The 19337-nt window shown below is 32.5% G+C and overlaps 2 protein-coding genes across 6 annotated transcripts in view; one reads left to right on the forward strand and one right to left on the reverse strand.

Annotated features, from left to right (window-relative positions):
* Window positions 1-2773, forward strand: part of LOC108904177 (serine/threonine-protein phosphatase 2A regulatory subunit B'' subunit beta) — a 235724-nt gene extending 232951 nt beyond the window's left edge. For 3 of the 4 annotated variants that reach the window (XM_018706620.1, XM_018706623.2, XM_018706624.2), the window contains one exon: window positions 1926-2773. In XM_018706620.1, the coding sequence (XP_018562136.1) occupies window positions 1926-2037 (112 nt within the window). In that variant the 3' untranslated portion in view covers window positions 2038-2773. The remainder of the gene's footprint in view (window positions 1-1925) is intronic. The other variant, XM_018706621.1, reaches the window with a different exon arrangement.
* A 3132-nt stretch (window positions 2774-5905) lies between these two features.
* LOC108904169 (histone acetyltransferase KAT2A) lies at window positions 5906-17795 on the reverse strand. Of its 2 annotated transcripts, XM_018706603.2 has the most exons (13): window positions 17270-17795; window positions 17113-17206; window positions 16907-17052; window positions 16526-16797; window positions 15322-15629; window positions 15085-15177; window positions 11443-11591; window positions 11167-11375; window positions 10847-11067; window positions 10512-10748; window positions 6572-6717; window positions 6229-6319; window positions 5906-6163 (listed from the first exon to the last, which is right to left on the reverse strand). In XM_018706603.2, exons 1-13 carry the CDS (start codon window positions 17495-17497, stop codon window positions 5970-5972), a joined length of 2388 nt encoding a protein of 795 aa, XP_018562119.1. In that variant the 5' UTR covers window positions 17498-17795; the 3' UTR covers window positions 5906-5969. The 2 variants fall into 2 exon arrangements, with proteins under 2 accessions (XP_018562119.1, XP_018562120.1); XM_018706604.2 differs by lacking the exon at window positions 15085-15177.
* Between the last annotated feature and the right edge of the window lie 1542 nt (window positions 17796-19337).

Consider the following 19337-nt stretch of genomic DNA (forward strand, 5'->3'; position numbering starts at 1 on the left):
CATAATCTGTTTTGGTATTAAGAAAAAATTTATAAAATTAACATCCTGATGTGGATCAAAAATGTTTATATCCAATCCCAATTATTTTCATCAGTAGAATCGTAAGTGAAGTTTGGCCAAACTTATCATTAACACCCTGTAATAGGTTGTTCTACTATGGCTTTAATGAATTTTATTTGTAGCGCTAATAGATGTAAACGTCAATAGATTTGACTGGGTGCCATAGTAAAAAGAAAAAAATGTTAATAAATGATTCTTTGCGCGAAAAGGGTTCAGTCAAAGGGTTAATTTTATCCTAACTAGAAATAACATCTCACACTGAAACTGCACAATAATCATTATACCACATTAAATAGTTTACTTTTCGAAAAATTCTGTTTTCGTTATCAAATCTTTCTTTCAAAAGAAACTTTGACTTTTAAGTCAGTTTGAGAATGGAAATTTTTTAAGTGAAAACAAAGTTTTTTTAAACGTAAACTGTGTAATGTATTAGTGATTATTGTGTCAGGAAAAATTTGCTACTTTCTCAGTACGAGATAATATTCTGATTCAACAAAATTTATAAAATCAACTCTGACTGATTCTTTTGATTATTATTTTTTTCCTTTGGTGTGGCACAAATACCCATCCAAAAAAAAAGTGTCACTGAGTATGCCACAAATAAATAATTGCAGACAATATCTTAGTCAACAGATCTCTAAAACTTTGCGTTTCACCAGCGTTCGTACTGGTAACAAAGGACCCCACACAAAATATATGGAAAATGGTCTTTCGGTAAATCTTGCTGAAATTTTGCAGAGAGGTAAGTTTCAGCTTGTTGAACAAAAGTGAAATATACGAAAAAAGCTATTTTGTTTAATCTTGCTAAACACAGGTCAACATTTGATCCACAATGAAACAACCCAAAGCGGCCTGGTCCTTATAGGGTTTTTGGGGTCGCTGATTACGATGAGTAGGTCAGAAAAGCTCCATCATATCAGTTTCAAGGTCATTTTAAGGTTATTTCAAGGTCATTTGAAGGTCAAGTAGAGGAATAACCGTCAAAAAAAATCTGAAAAAAATCATACGTATGTTTTCGAGGTCCCTAATCATGAAACTGTAGTTCGTTTGACCCCGCAGCGACTCCCAGGGGTCATTCAAGGTCATGCCAAGGTCATTTTGAAGGTCAAGTAGAGAACTGATCATCGAAAAAATCTGGAAGAATTCACAAATATGTTTCCGAGGTCACCGGAGGTGACCGTCGGCCATATTGGATCCGCCATCTTAGATTTGGAAACTATGAAAATCTAACTTCATATTCGCGATCAGCGACCCTGAAAACCCACCGAGTAAAAAAATTCAAATAAAAACATTGAGTAGAAGAATGCATGACTGATCGTCGGCCATATTGAATCCGCTATCTTGGATTTGGATATTCGCGATCAGCGACCCTGAAAACCCCCGAGTAAAAAAATTCAGACAAAATATGCTGTACTATGACTCAAAGGGGTAACTGACCTACTCATCGTAATCAGCAACCCCAAAAACCCTATAAGGACCAGACCGCTTTGGGTGTTTCATTGTGGATCAAATGTTGACTTGTGTTTAGCAAGATTTAACGAAATACCTTTTTTCATATATTTCAAGCCTCACAATGGCCTTGGGTGAGGTTTTTTGATCATGAAATTGAAAATTTCAGCAAGATTTACCAAAAGACCATATTCCACATATTTTGTGCGGGGTCCTTTGAATTCTTCATTATTCCAAATTAAAAAAAGGTTTTCACCATATCTACATTTTTTTCTGAATCACCGATTAACCACTCATTGCAAATTCTATACGCTTTGTTCTGTTACTTGAGCTTCATAGATAAATTAGAACGGCAGCATTTGTTGTGAGGCAATTAAAATAAACATAAAACATTTGCTAATTTGAATCAATTTTAGCTCATTCGATGAAGGAAACGAGGAGGATCTTTTATCGCAGCACCTCGACGGTGCTTTGGACGAAGACGGCCAAGAAGAATTGTCAGAGGATAGTGACGAGTGTAGTATTTAGCATAAGTAAAAAAAAATGTTTGATATAACATCACATTTTCTAGTCGTAATGACGTTCAAGTATTTCCACACGAATGGATATTGATAGAAATGATAGATATTTTTTTTATCTAGTGTTAATAAATATATATTTGTTTTTATTTATGAGGCACCATGTTAATTCTAAAGAAATGCAGGTTAGATTTAAAATTGATAGACTTAAGGAATTGTACCCTAGCACAAATATCTAGTGTGATCTTTATATTTGATGAAAAGTATTTTGTATGTAATTGAACAATTGTTGTCTAGTATTAGCGATAGGTAATGTTTGTTATGTATTCTTATAGCCATTATTAGAGGAAAATGAATATCTCATCCTTTTCTCGACGTGCTGAATTTTATAATCATATTTAAGACTAATTATTGAATCTCGGTTACATGGTACTCTTAGAGTAACTGATTTCTATTATTAACAAATAATCATTAGATATTTATTTGCAAATGTTTTGTATGTAATTGATAGCTGACTGCAACCTAGCTTTAGTACGCAAACATGATATTGAATCGTTTTTATTCGGTGACTTTTTTTTCACTACATTAAGCAGCTAATTAATTGTTGGAATTGTATAGTATAGTTTATTTAACAACCATAACTTTATAGTATGAAATCACTAGTCATTTTTATTATATTCATACTTATTTATCAGTTGTAAAAGTTGTTTATTATGTAGATGACGTAATATATTGGTTTTCTCTTATACTGTTTTATTTATATTGTATTTACAACTCTATAATAAAATTTTACCAAAATTAATTATATCTTCTTTATTCCACACAATTTTATGGAACGTTGAATAAGTTTTCGCTGTTTTCCAACAGATGGCGCTACCAGAACTGCAAACTTGCAGTGTAAGGTGGTAACGCACCTATAAAGAAGTACTTACTATAAGCAAGCTTGAATTTCAGAGTATTTACAATCATATACAGGGTGTCCCACCAGGAACTGCATGGATTGATATCCAGGAAAGTACTGCTCCGAAAAAATTGAAAATTTGGGACGAACACAACTAAAATATCTAGAACTCTCCAGCACTTTTGGTTATACCGGGAGTCGACACCAACTTCGTTATTTTAAATGGGACACCCTATATATTATTGCATTTTCGTATTCTATGTGAAAGGGTCTAGCAGGATAAAATAAGGTCGGCGGCCCCAGATAGGTATTTTGAAAATGACTTGTGTGGTAACATCGGCAAGATATAAATCTACCATTGACACAAATCAGCCTCGCATCTCGCTGCGTTCTGGTGATAATTGATCAAATAGGCACTAGAGCGGGTATTTTTCAAAACTGTTTTTTTCGAAAACTATTGCAGCTATCCTAATGAAACAAAAACTGCTTGTTAGACAAAACATTAGTCTACATCATATATTTTTTATAGAATTTTTTGTCTTATTTACTATTAAAAAAAAATATTTTTTTTTCTAGATTTTATTCATAGTTCACTCAGAGGTACAATCACAGAAAAAATATATAATGTAGCTTACTATGTCTAGTATTACTACCAAAAAGTGCATAAATATAAAATGGGTGCAACACTATCAAAAAAAATTAAAACTTCTTATGACCATATTAGGTGGGACTGCCTAGCCCGGTGTCTGGGCCGGCGGATTTCGATCTGCCGAATCAAGCATTACGGACGTGGGCTGGAATTTGGATGGGTGACCTAAGGCAGACTCGGGGACGTGGCTTTGGCAGCCTACCAAGAGACCTGGGTCGCCCAACATTTGCCGCACGCGTGTCTTTCCCGATAAATGGTAATGAGAACAGAGCAAGAAATCTCTGTAACTCAAGACCATGCTATCATACATAAACTGTACGAGACTGCCACCAAGCCACCTGCGCAGTAAATAGGATGGTTTGAAGAAAAGTACTCGAGTAATGAAGGAGGGTGTACAAGGGGCCTAATAAGGCCTAAATGCCGCGGTAGAAGACAATTCCACCACACCTCCGACATACATACATACATACATGACCATATTAGGTACTACTGATTTCCCATTTGTGACACCATTATCATCTGTTTGCTACTCAAAAATATATTAGGTAGCAGTTAAAAATGTAAGGAAGACTTTGATTTTGACATAAACAGATGAAAATTGTTTGTGGAACTACAACGTTTTTGGAGAACAAGACGAAACCTGTCGCTTTCCAGCTAGTCGCATGTGTGCATTGTGATTTGTTTACCTATCATTTTTATATGTATGCCAAAGCCAGAAATATGTTTCTTTCAAACTTACTGTAAGTTTGAAATATCAACATTACATACAGGGTGTCCCACCGGGAACTACGTCGATTGATATTTAGGAAAGTACTGCTCTGAAAAATTTGAAAATTTGGCAACATAGCAACGTTCCTAGGGCGAACACAACTAAAATATCTAGAATTCTCTAGCACTTCCAGTTATACCAAAAGTCGACACCAACTTCGTTATTTTAAATGGGACACCTTATATATTCTTGCATTTTTGGATTCTACGTGAAATTTGAGGGTCACTTTATTAAATATTCCCTATACCTACGAGTTATATATTTTGAGATATTAATTTTTAAAGAAAAAATTTGACAGATGCCAGGGTCCGCGGAGATGCTAGTAACTCTTCAGGAGTGTGATGTCAAGTGGATTTTTGGTACCTGTAAAGGGCATAGGTAACGCTAAATTACTGGTAACCAACAAATTACAATATTACAATATTACAAATACAGTGTACATTAACAATGGGAAAATCGAAAGCTGAAGATACTACATGTGAAATGATGACCATTTCACGTGTAGTATCTTCAGCTTTCGACTTTCCCATTGTTAATGAATCACCCTGTATTTGTAATTGTAATATTGTAATTTGTTGGTTACCAATAAGTGAAATGGTCATCATTTCACATGTAGTATCTTCAGCTTTCGATTTTCCCATTGTTAATGAATCACCCTGTATTTGTAATATTGTAATTTGTTGGTTACCAATAATTTAGCGTTACCTATGCCCTTTACAGGTATATATTTTAAATTTCATTAAAAACCGCAACGTACAAGAATTGTATTCAAACGTATGGATAGCTTTGAGAATATTGATCACTATACCTGTAACGGTAGCGAGTGGGGAAAGGAGTTTTTCTAAGCTGAAGCTGATAAAAACTTATCTGCGATCGACAATATCTCAATCTAGGTTAACAAACTTGGCAACTTTATCAATCGAAAATGATATTGCAGAAGACATCGACTTCGATGTCTTAATAAGAGAATTTGCCGATAGAAAGGCTAGAAAAGTAAAATTTTATTTGTTTAATTGAAATTGTGTTTTTAAAAAAAACATTTTTTTTTTATTTTTTCCACGTTTAAATTGGTCAGTAGAACGGGGGCGCCGATAAAAATTTGGCCCAGGGTGCCGGTCATGTTAAAACCGGCACTGTTGCTGAGCGGAATCTCCCATAGGCTATAGTCACTTCAACTCTGAAACACCCAGTATATGTGCTATTTATTTATAGATGGCATTTCTAGTATATTTAAAATTAAAATCTTAACGAAATAGTATTAAATATTTGAAGAGATATTTATTTGAGACATTCTTGATATTTTGAAAAAGCTTTTGCAAAATCACGTATTTTATTCAGAGTGCAGAAGTATTTGAAACATCAATTTTCATCTTCAACTTTATTGTGTCTCAGTCACGTCCCCCAAACCTTTCTCCCTCCAAAACCTTTCAATCCTTCAGTTTTCACTCATTAAACCGTCACTAATCAAACTTACAAATTAAAATGGAGGAACACTATCGACCAGTAACAACATGCCATTTGACATAAACTATATTGCGGGACTAAAAACTGTCCACATGTTTATTTTATAAAGATTTTATTTAATAGTTTATAATTTATATTATAAATAAAATAATATACTTTTTACTTATCCCATAATCCCAACTCTTTCATCTTCGTTTGAAAATACTGCTGTAGGTGTTCCGCACTTTTATAATATTCGGTTTCGGGTAAGTTGTACATCTTGCAATTCGTAAAGATCCTCATCATATCTGCTATGAATAACCTCCTCGAAACGTAGTATCTTGATTTTAGTCTCTCCATCATGGTCTTCAAATCTGAAAATAACAGGCATCTTTAACTTATTTCAAAATATGGAACAGAAGCTTATTATTTTACTTACCCATTGGATATTTGATATGGTCATAATAGTCAATAACGACTTTTTTATCGACAGGTTCTCTAAAAGGCCAGGAATCGTCATGATTTTTTACCTAAAAAAAATGTTATTTGCAATTTATATGAAAATTAAAAAGGTCAGAATATTTGGCTTGCAACCTTAAAAAACTTATGTTTCTAATTCATATTTAAATTTGAAAAGGAACTATTAGTCATGAATAATAGCCAACTGTTAACTGTTTTTAGTTAACAGTTGGTGGTGTTACTTCTAGTTCGTAAAGACTACTTCAAGAAAACAACCAAAAATGCCATAAAAATTCCACATTATAGAAGAGTTATTTACATACAGCATTTAACACTATTTTCAGCATCCCTGCTAAGACATCGATATCTTGAGACTCCTCCAACTGTTGACCTCTTGTGGTCCTGGAGGCTGGTTTCCATCCGGTTTCCTCTATACCAGGGATGGATTCTATAGGAATACTTCTTACACCTGAAAGGGAAAGATTTCGGAATATGCATAGGATTTTCATATGTAGACAGCAACTAAATTAGTATCGTACAGAGCGTCTACATAGTCGATATTGATTAAAAAATTCAGCATTTAACGTTTTGGGGTAGGAAGCCCTTAAAAATCGGAGAAATTTACTTAACTTACTAAATGAATCATAGTCTGAATATACAGATATGTGAAATTTAAAAATAATATTTTATCTTGCAGCGAACAAAAAATGTTCAATGTTCGAAGAGTACCTTTTTGCAATACTTAATAATTTTTAGTTGTTTAATTTTTCTGAAAACTGCGAGAACAAAAGTATGTGATGCATTTTCTAAACAATAAGAGCCATTAAGGCTTTTGGTGCATTAGAATTTCAATAATTTTTTCTTCATATATGTAGATTATTACGAATATGTACCAAATTTGAAAAAAAAAAATGTCGTAAGCACTTATACAATTATTTGCTGCACATAATTTTTGGATATCTTGTGTAGTGAGCAAAGGTTCATGAACTGAATTAAAAGATTGAGTTGTTCAAAGTAAATTTAACACAATTTTGCCTACACAATGCCTACAGCAACTTTACAAACAATATATTGTAGCGAGAATCATCCTAATGTATCTTATTACATTTATTTACATATTACTCTATAATGTTTTTAGAAATTTTGAAATTTAATGAAAAATATATAAGGTCGAGTTAATGTGCAGAGGAGAGTTTTTGAAGGTAAATTGTAATTTTGGTATTGGGAAAACTCAATGCTGTCAAATTTTGTGAACAAAGTTTTTATCAAAAATAAAGGAATTTGATGCAATACATTCAGGATTATTTACAACTTAACGAAAAAACTTAGGTCATATGCACCGTTAGAAATGAAATCACCAAAAACGTTTTATTATTTAAAAAAAACGAAATGGACCATCTTAAAGTAAAGTTTTCAAGCTTCAAAAATTGCTCCTGTAAAGTTGCAATATCATATTTTGAACTAAAGTTATTGGACTTTGAAACGTGACCTAAAAAATCAAATTTGCCTTTTTTAAAAATTATTGAATATTTCGAGCATTGTAATTTTTTAATTAAAATTTTAAGATTGATTTTTTTTATATCACTCACTATTTTAAATGCTATTTCAAGAGTATTCTCTGAGAGTTTTAGATTTTTATCTTAAAAATTAAAAAAATGGCAGATTTTTAATTAATTTTGTAGAAGATTCTACCGTTACGTAACTTTATTTACACACTATTCCTGTAAATATTTTTTTCAATTTTAAAATCATGATAACGTCTTAGCTACAAGATTCCTCTTTCATTTAAATTTTTGTAGACTTAATTTGATCAAATAGATCAATAGTTATAACAAATTTTTACATTTTCATACGATTTAAAAAAAATTCTACAACCTACAGTTTTCATTCTAGAAAATAACTTTATATACATTTTTCATGTAAAATTTGCCATTCAATTGGCGCAATTACTTAAAAAAAAAATTGAATTTGTAAAGATATATAATAAACAATGGAATTTTGCAACTAATTTGTTAAATAAATAATCAAGCATACACTCTAAGGTTGGTAACTTTTTATATGTCGTTTCTAACACCTTCACAAGTGCGTCCTCAAAAGTTACCTGATCTGCTAATTTTTCCAAAGTCAAAATTTTATTTTACTCCACTAGTATTACTGTGGTTTTGATAATGCCCTTATTACCTGGTCTATTGTTTTAATGACACATCGTATTTTAGCAATTGAGTAACACATCTTAAATACTGCGGAAGAAAATATCTATATAAGCACAAGGCAAATTGTTCAACAAGTGCCTGAAGTGTCCCAGTCAACAGTGTTTCAAATATTAGACGAGGCTCAAATTTTTCCCTATAATACATGGTCTGTGTCTAAGTCATTATCTGTTTAGATATTGCAATTGGCTGTCACAACAAAATGCTCAAAAATGTGACAAGTAATATTCACAACAAACATGTCTGAGAGCTTAATATAATCCTGTTGAATCGCATACAGATGAATGAAAATGATCTGCTTAGACTTCTCCCTTCGAAAATGAATGCTGTTCTTGCAAGATGGTGTGATTCCTCCTTTAACCCTCTCTAATTGTTTTTATGAGGAAATTTAAAAAATGAAGTGTTTGTCGTTAATTGGAATCTATGGATGATTTTGATAAACATATTACAGCTGCTGCCAATAATTTATTACTACAAGGTCAGAAAGAAGAAGGAATACTTGTCTTTGTCAAAACTGGATGAACATACTGTGCAAAACCATACTTATCATATCAACTTGGACGTCACCTGTTACGTGGGTGTTGTATAATAATGAAAACGTAATATTGTCAGTTGGTAGAAGGAAGCGCAAAAACAAGCGCTTATAGGTGGGGAATTCTGGAAGGAAGCCTAGATAGTTGAGGTGAGAACAGCGTAGAGTGAAAAGTAAGACGATCGGCGGGCAGTGAGACAAAATAGTGAAAAATAAAAGTGTTTAACCCGTATTAATTAGCAGGTAATTATTCTCTAAGTACTTTGTTGTTAATTGTTCTATGTAATCTTATGATCGTGATGGTTATAGAAGTTTAATGATAATAATTCTTTGTATGTTTAGCCACCATTGCTTTATGCTCAAGGGCATATATTTTCTAAGGTAAAATTGTTACAATTATTATTAGCGATTGCTCATTATTTATTACATGTTAAAATATATATATATTGTCGTGACTGCCCAGATATTGCAATAACAACTCCTTTGTTTCACATTTAACTTGTTTTATCATGATTACGTTGTTCGAAAAACAAGTAATAAAACATTTCTTGTGCTCACTTTATGTCAAGACGCATATAAGGGCCTTGTTGAATTCACTAACATATTCGCCTGTGAGGAACGAATCTGAAAAAAAGAATAATTAAAAACAAAAAAGAATTGCTAAAACAGATCTTCCGAAATCTCAACTATAGCTGGATTGCCTCCCGTTGGGACTCCAGTACCTTCCGGCCCTGCCGGCTAACTAACACCAAACCTCTTCAGTTTTACTTGGAAGTGTGTATGTCTAATTCGAGTGAGATGACATTTAGTGAGAAATTAAATAAGTCAGGTGTTATTTATCAGTAGCAAAGGATCTTAATTTATGCCTTTTATTAGCGGTTGTTTTGTATTTATATTTGGGTAGTTAGAGCAACGATCGTGGGTTTCTCTGCCATGCTCTTTCCCAACAGGAGCTCTAGGTGAGCCTGGCACTCTCATTTTATGTTAAATGGTTATTAATGTTTTTGTTGTTCTTTCTATTTGTCACATGTTTAATTTCAAGACTGTTTTACTTAAATAATAAAGTTAGGTGTATTTACTCTGCTTTTGTTTTATAAAATTAAACCATACTTCCCCCCTTTAAGTTAGTAGCCAGCGCCTTCCGATCAATTAAAAATAGATGTATACAACGTAGGTATTCCTTATGACGATCACATATTTTTGGCCACAATTAAGTTTATTTTTCTTTTTTTGATCGAACCCGGGGTTGTTATACTACAATACCTAAACATGTTTGAGTTGGACAACAAAATTTTCAACTGTTGTAACATCACACAAGTGCTAACTTATTCCTAAATAAAGTACTAATAAACACTAGTCGGAAAACAACAATTAAATTCACTGAAATAAAAAGCTCCTTGAGTGGAGTTGTGAATTCAGGGCTTTCTTTTTAAAGTGAAACATTTTCATACACTAAAATTGAGAAATATAACAAAATCAAATAAACAATTTCATGATACGTATTCTATTTTATTCGCTTACCTTCTTTGAAAAACGTAAGCCCAGGATGCACCTTCGACACAGTTCTCTGCTGCTGATAAATCAGCTGTTTTGCAAACTTTTTCTGTCTCCTCACAATGCTTGTAAACTCGGTATATATAATTTTCGGGTTTAGTTCACAATGCATTAACGTCGCCCCTTCGTAATCTTTGATGTAACCCTGATAGATGGCTCTGTTTATTTTTATGTCCTTCGAGAATCCTTGCCTCTCAAAATAACCTGAAAATAGAAGTACAAGTGTAACTCACTTTTGTTTTATTTATTATATTTCATTTACGTAGAGAAGGCTTTGCTTTCTTTTTAAAGTTCATACTTACCTATGGCGTTTTGGTCAGCAAATGTCAAGAAATGCAGGATGCCTTTGGAAATATGGTAATCCTTCAAGTGGTTCATCAAATGAGTGCCGTAACCTTTAACTTGTTCTCTGGAAGTAAGGGCACAAAATACGATTTCGGTAAAGCCTTGCGTCTGAAATGGTCTGAAACATATTCCACCTATGGGACGATTCTCTTTAATCAAAGCTATTGTTCTATGTTTCCTGAAAATGACGTAAATTAATAATCGCAATTATTTGTTAATAAAAACGCTATGGATGGGGAGAAAATCTAATAAACAATCCATTTTTCTGATATCTTACGGATCGAAAAGCAGTTGGGTGATATACTCTATAGGCATTCTTGGTAACTGGTGCGAGAAGACATTTTGCAACCCAATGAGCCACAGCATTGTCTGTTTAGTAACAGGTTCAGTCAAACTATTTCCTACTACGTGCAGTTGTATAATATTGCATTTTTCTTCTAGTTTTGGTGTCTCGTCGGTTGGAGGAGCATTCTCCAAAAAGACCATCTGAAACAAAGCGTTATTTGATATAGTAATTCTTTAAACACACATCTCTTCATAAGCTAAGCCTTACATCTGGACCAGTCATATAATTTGGATCATCAATTGTAGCAATAATTTCTGCAACAGTGTCTTGCGGCATATCCTCAAACTGTTCATCCTGGGCGAGTTTCTTTCTTTTAGTCTCCCGAAGGGGTGTCTCCGAACTTCGACCCGGTTTACCTAAAAATTGTCAGATCCAGCAGAACAATAATAATTTTGAATACTTCGTAATGTCCAGGTCACAGAATTTATGAAAAAATTAAATTACAAAACTCTAATAAAACGAATTTATGAATATCTTAGAAGCTCAAATTACTATATGTCTGACGTGAATGGGCATAAAATCGTTTATAGGGTGTGCTACATTTCCTCTGGTGTTTCCTCAGAAAATAACAAAAATATTTTAAATCAGTGCTAGCATAGGTAGAGGAGAGTAAAGGATTCAACTTGGCACGGATATATTTTTTGTCTCCATTTTATCTTCAACTGTACTTCCTAATACCAAAAATTAGAAAAAATAGGTGCTTTACTTCATGAATTCAACTATTTCTTAGGTATTTAGATAATTTTGTATATTGTTACCTAATAGGCCCATTCAGTGATATATAATTTTAAACTTTTTCTTTCATTTTCTGATAATATTTAACCACCTAAATATATCTTTTAAAAATTAGGTCAACACTGTGGGAAAACAGGTAATGACGTCACGATACCGGCCACTCGGCGATCAAGTCGCGAGCAGTCGGAGAGATGTGTAGATATTTGCTATACTTTTACCTATATTATATACCTATATTTTTAAGTGTATAAATAGAGTGTATAAGAGTGTATATAAGTACATCAAGTCTTGTTGAAATGTATTTTTCACACAACATATTTATTATAAACATAGAATGACTTGGAATACCTAAATACATTTTCGGATTTTTCTCAATGACGTAAATGGTTCGCTTTTCTACATTTTCTTTTGCGTTCCATTTTTGTACAAATGTACCCAACATACTAGACTCGGTACTTGTGGATGTATGCAACGACGTGTATGTGCCAGTAGTACTTTGACTAGTATTTGAAGCAACACAGAACCACCCTCGTTTTTCTTTGGTTACCCTTCTAGGGGGTTGTAAATAATTATTATTTAAATAAAATGCTTATAGGTCCCTCTCGCCAACTTATTTCGAAATTTTTGTGAACGGGTACGTTTAGATGGGGTAGAAATCTTTTTTTTTGTTTTCGGCATAAATTTTAAAATTCTGCACTAAATATTCAAATAATAATATTTACAATCCCCTAGACGGGCAACCAAAGAAATACGAGAGTGGTTCTTAACTGCTTATAGGTCCCTCTCGCCGACGTATTTAGAATATTTTGTGAACACGAACATTTAGATGGGGTAGAATTTTTTTTCTGGCATAAAGTTGAAAATTGTGCTCTAAATGTTCAAATAATATTTTACAACCCCCTAGACGTACAACCAAAGAAAAACGAAGGTGATTTTGAGTTGAATACCGCGGCTGGGGAAACCGTGGATAGCATCACACACTTTTCATTTTTCGGTAATGAAATAAATATTTTATTCCGAGTCGATTCTGAGGTACTTTTGCAGCCTGGAACTATACAATATTTGTACAATCCTCGGTTTCGACCCATTTAGACATAAAAACAATGATTAACGAAACTGCCAAGCGAACCACACGCCGTATGTATTAACACAGAATGGGATAAGAGCGAGCGCGAGTGGAGTGCTCTGTCAGTCGCCCATACCGGTATTATGACGTCAGGCAATGGTTGCTCAATGTTTTTCCGTGCTCTGTTTTCATTAATTTATTTCACACATTTCTCGTTGAAACAAAAAATTGATTTTTGGCATACTAAATAATTAAAGAGTAAACTTTTAGAATATGCAAAAAAAATTCCACTAAATGGGCCTATTGCGATAATGATGTTCTTTTTATAATTTGCACAGTTAGATAAACATATATCAATGGGCTAAATTGTCATACATCTGTTCTAACCAGAAGTAAACTAAATTCTGTGGTTTTAAAAATGGAAAAATGGAAGAAAGCAGCAGATTCTCTACATGTTCTTGAAATTACTTTGTCACAATTTCCATAAATAACAAGTAAATTAACATAGTTAGTAGTATCATTAGTATAATTTAAACGATACTCAGGCATTTTTATGTAAATTTTCGGCAAAAACTATTCAGACACAACAATAATTTGACAACTAACTTGACAAATGTCATGTTATTTCAATTGTTTTTGGAGTGTTTCTGGTCCTGGACAATTTGACAGCAGGTCTGATACGAGAAAAACTGTCCAAAAAAGAGAAAATTGCAAATATCTCTAAAACTAGTAACGGCAACCATAACAATGATCATATGGCTTGAAAGAAAATTTCAATCTGCATACAATAGAGTAAAAAAATACTGTGTGTTCCATTTCAGTTAACAAAGTTATAACTGTTTGAAGTTATCAAAATGTAACAGCAAAAATGAAACACCTAGTACTAAATGTTTTAATTTGTTTGTATACCATAATGTAGTGTTATCTATGCCCTTTACAGGTACCAAAAACTCACTTGATATCACGCTCCTGAAAAGAGTTACTAGCATCTTCGCGAACCCTTGCATCTGTCAAATTTTTTCTTTAAAAATTAATATCTCAAAATCTATAACACCTAGGTATAGGGAATATTTAATAAAGTGACCCTCAAATTTCACGTAGAATAAGAATATATAGGGTGTCCCATTTAAAATAACGAAGTTGGTATCGACTTCCGGTATACCTAACATGAAGTACTGGAGAGTTCTACATATTTTAGTTGTGTTCACCCCCAGGGACATTGCCATGTTGCCAAATTTATAAATTTTTCGGAGGAGTACTTTCCTAGATATCCATCAACGCAGTTCCCGGTGGGACACCCTGTATTTGAAATTCTTTCTGTATACGAGTCATCCATTTGATCAAATGCATGCTATTTGAAACCAACGAGAACCAAAGGTATTCAAATTCTTCTGATTTATTTGGTACACTAAATAAGTGGTTGATTTAAATTCAATCCAATATTTCTCACACTCGTGAACTCAACATCTCACACGATTTTTGATAGTCTGGCAACTACTGAGGACTAAAAGTATTTGAGTACTTTCAGCAAGGATTCGACAACAGAGAGTACATTCAGGAATCAGGTAGTACTGGATTTTTCATTCGAGTTATCCCATCACCACTATTAAATACATAATCTTTAATATAACTCATGTAATGTCGCTCATGTAACCTTACTGATAAACTGTAGGAAGTAAAAATATCTACAAGTATGAAAAATATTTTTAAGCCAGTTGTCTTACTGTCCTTTAGCTATGGCTAGTAGTGACTATCTTTCACTTTCTAAGGAAATGCCAATGGGAATGTTACCGCAAAGAAAATTTAATTAATCCAAATTCATTTACATTATGGAAAGGCAACTTTGATCCGATTAAATTATAAGTAAATTTATTATAAAGTAACTGTAAACTGTAACAATCATTTTTCATTAAATATACTTAGTTTATACATGAAAAAATAGGTACCAGGGGTCTTTATGGAATGCATAACATAAACATAAAGTTATGCATATTAAAAAATTATTCTTCAATGTCTTAACTTGCATGCAATAAATCATGTTTCTTTACCTGAACTTAAAGTAATGGTTGTGAAACCCTCCCTATCACTTTGTCCTACAGTTACTTTCTCAAATTCTCCCTTTTTTGGTGCAACTGCACCAGCTATGAACAAAATAAGAAATAACAAAAACCAAAACTAAACAAAAGATATAAAAACTTTACATATAACAACATATACCATAATTATTAATCTTACTCCTTTGAACTACTTAAGAAAACAAAAATATAAATACTAAATCATCCTACCTTTCAATCTGTCTGTGTCCAGGAGAGACTGGAACTGAATCGACTGAGCCTTGAAGTCGACATCCCATATTGGAGAACTGGCTGCATAGATTTCCTCATCCAATTGATTCAAAAACGGAGGAAAATTTGTTAGTAACAACAATCTTCTCTCTTGAGGCATGCTGTCTCTCTCCCTATGAAACTGGTCCATCACTTGTTTCCTGATGTATTTGAATACTGCTCGTAGTAGTGTTCTTCCAAACACCATGGTTGTGTCATAGTGTGGAAGCGAATCGCAAAATGTTGGCACATGACAGAAAACCAACCACCTAGAATTAATTAAATGCTCTCGGAAATACTCCAACATTTAAATAATGTTCCCAAAATGACTATAAATAATCAAATAATGTCTGAAGAATAACATACATTATATATATATCTTACTAATTAAATTTGCAAATTATTTAAACTGTATGAAAAAAATCGCAGGAACAACCAAAGCTACAGGGAAATTCCCCTCTGTGATTCAACAATAATCTTGTCACTAAAAAAAGAGTCTACACTAGATCACATACTTTTAAATCTAGTGTTATCTTCTGTGACTATGTGAAATACACAAATATGCTGTCTATATTCATGAAAAGTTCTCGTATTATTATAAAAACAAAGTCAAAGCTAACATTCTGCTGCAAATCACAAATAATCATTAGTTGTTGCTTTTTAATAAACGATAAAAATGCATGTAAGTCACGTTGGAAAAACAAAGAAACGTGGAATGTATAATTTACTCTCGCACCTTAGTAGTTATAATAAAAAATGGGAATAATTTCATTATTTTAATAATTAGATTATCAGGTTATGAATAATTCCAATAATCGGACAATAATTCGATATATATTTCATTTGGAATTAGAAACAGGAAAAATAAGTGTGATTATTTACAATTGTACTTATCTATTATTATTTTTAATCATCAAATCAACTAAGCAAAGTAGTAATGCTACCAGATTCAATCGTCATTTTGAAAAAAAGGTATCATTTATAACAACACTTTTAAGGTATCCAACAGTCTGTAACGTATGCAGTCAAATATCAAATATCCACTGTTCACTGTAATTCGAATTACCGGAGATAATAATTAAATTTTTCAGTTTATGTAATAAGCAGATTACCTACCAAATAAGTTTTCATTTGAATTACCCTATTACTAATTACAGTCACTCACCTTGTATATTCTATTTTATAAATAGTGGCTTCTTCTTGACTAACTATATGTTTTTGACTGCTAGGAGATGGAAAATCCCATGTATTCAAGCAATGAATTAATATTTTTGATAATTCATACATCGTTTTCAATTCTTTCTGGCCAATATGAGAAAATTTATAAACCAATAGGTTTGTGATGCCTGTATGTATAGAAGGTCTCTCAAATGGAGGTTGGCCTAGGGGTCCCTCAACTACAGGCGTATCGAGAGTTAAAAGACATTTTCTTAGCAGCTAAAAAATGTTAGTGAAGCATTGTGTCATATAACATATGTTACGTTTATAATTTGTCACAAAAATAAAATTGTGGAACTATTAATGAAAACATAAAATCAGTTACTACCTTAAATAAATAAAGGTACACTTTTTTCGTTTCAGGATTTTCTTCCCAATTCATGGCTGTGTACAAATTATCTACATCGACTACCATTCCTAATAATCGGTTCAATTCGTCCTCAGGTTTATCCTTCAAATGGGATATGTGATTTTCTGGAACAAGCATCTTGCTTTCTAAAACTATTACTAGTAATAAAAATTTGACATACATACCCAGTATGTGTTCACATCTGCATGGGTCTGTAAAGGTAGGATTTTGTAAAGTACTGTCAATTTTTTTCCAACCAACACAATCACATTTTTCGCCCTGTAATATACAAAAAAATAATTATATGCAAAAATGTTATGTAATATAAATAATTGTGAGTACCTGACATTTGGAATAAATGGCAAGTTTCAAGAGTTTCTTATTGTATGGAAATGCTAGAACGGCCTGTTTCTTCTGTTGAATTTTCTGCAAATTATTCAAAGGAGAAGCGTACTGATCTGTTTTGTTGGCTGGATTTGCTGTGGTACTTTTCTGTCCTTGGTTTGAATGTTCTGGAGCACTTGCACTTGTTGACGATGTATCCATCACTTCGTTTACGTGAGCAGACATTTTTACAATGTACTCTCAAATTTTTTAATATCCTTACTCAATAATATAAACATATAGTATTGCGATTTGTATATTGTATTTCCTGGAAATTAGAATGTAAAACCAATAAGGCTAATATACCTCCCACTTTTTTGGATGCTTCATTTTAGTTTAAAATGGGGACCATGCAATAACTGGTCATAGTAACTGTAACTGCAAACAATTCGATTATAATTTGAATGTGTTTGCTAAAATAAAATATTTGTTGTTAAACAATTAACATAATATTTACAATAAATTCTGAAAACAGAAAATTATGTCAATTGTCAAAATTTCAAACTTCTCTCATACTAGCCAACCAAACAAACATAAATGTGCAATTTTATAGCCAACATTAAAGTAATTATTTAAATGTCACTAGAACAAGATTCCTAGATAAGCATTTATTACATATTTAGACTTAAATTTACAATCAATTCTTTATGATTCATGATTCACATATACTATTGCCATTAATATAATTTTATTAATTATTGTTAATATCTTCCGTTCCCATTTACACCTCATAAGACAGTGGCGTAGACAAGAATTATAAATAAGAGCATATGAGAGGAAATAAACAGTAAGAAACCATGACAATGACAATAAACCCTAGATTAGTGAAGTATACAATAAACCCAGCTCATTTTAAAGTCAATAGACAGATAACGTTATATCTGTAACGTGTTTCCTTAAATTAATAAGTATTTTGTATTTTAATATAGGTACATTAAAGTACATTTCCAATTTTTTTTTTTTTAATTCCAGCTACAAATTCAGGACAAAGGAAAAAATTAAGAACAATTTTTGTGTCCTGTTAAGCACGAAAATATTCTTTGTCACCAATACTACATATTTTTAATAGGTAGAGAGGGTGTCATTGTTACTGAAAACACTTGGAAAATCGACAAACTCGCTTTACAGCAATGACAGCAAATCTGCTAAATAAATAATGACACTTGGTGATATTTAAATCTTTTTCCACAGCCAACCTACAGCTAACTATCGGATTATATTCGTCTCTGTACTTATGTTCAAATATCTCAAAATCGGATAGGGAATGCTTATACCAATGGAAAGAGAATTAACAAGTGCATCTACCGGCATTATAAAACACAGGGTGTTCTATTTAAAATAAGCGAGTTATTAAACTTTCAATTTGACACAATTGGTCCGAGTTTTTTAGACGCCCTGTGTAACATGCACCAACTTTCGAATACTCCAGATATTTGGACACGTGTTGGTATTGACCATCTAAAATGTCAGCTTCCTATCTTAAAAATTGGAGGAGATAGAACCGATTAAGTGTAGGTACGTTTTTTTCAAAAATTTTGAAAGAGTCAAAATATTTCAAAAACGATTGAGTTTAAGGATAAAGTAAGGTTATGAAACTTACCTTAAAATTCGATGTAGAATCCAAAAATTAAATAAAAAATAGTACATTCCATTTGAAATAAGCGAGTTGCCGTCTTCTTCCGGTAGAACCGGAAGATCCAGGACGACGCCAATATTTTTCGATAGAACATTAGAAAAAACCCCCGTACGTAAATTTTCAGAATTCCAATACGCGTAGTTTTCCAGAAACGTCTAAGTGAAGGTCTATCTGGAACACCCTGTATAAAGAAAATCACATTACAAATTTGCATCATTTATAAAGATTTTTATAAAATTACTACAACCAGGTGCTTTATTTTCTGTTTAATATGTCTATAAGCCAGACAAGAATGCGAAAAATGTTATTCAAGGGTAAACTTTTTTGAAACCATTCCACTTACCACTCCTTAATTAAGCCAGTTCTTGTGTGCTTGTAATGTTTTTTTTG

This window comes from Anoplophora glabripennis, unplaced genomic scaffold (genome assembly GCF_000390285.2).
Source record: "Anoplophora glabripennis isolate ALB-LARVAE unplaced genomic scaffold, Agla_2.0 scaffold137, whole genome shotgun sequence".
In the NCBI taxonomy this organism is placed as follows: Eukaryota; Metazoa; Arthropoda; class Insecta; order Coleoptera; family Cerambycidae; genus Anoplophora; species Anoplophora glabripennis.

What these genes read in the sequence shown, in the direction of transcription:
- LOC108904169 (XM_018706603.2), bottom strand. Translation starts at nt 17,497, where the DNA reads ATGTCTGCTCACGTAAACGAAGTGATGGATACATCGTCAACAAGTGCA. An exon ending in GGACACAGACAGATTGAAAG is followed by an intron (nt 15,178 to 15,321) that starts GTAGGATGATTT and finishes TTTTGTTCATAG; the next exon opens with CTGGTGCAGTTGCACCAAAA. An exon ending in GCTTACGTTTTTCAAAGAAG is followed by an intron (nt 6,718 to 10,511) that starts GTAAGCGAATAA and finishes TTTCCCTTTCAG; the next exon opens with GTGTAAGAAGTATTCCTATA.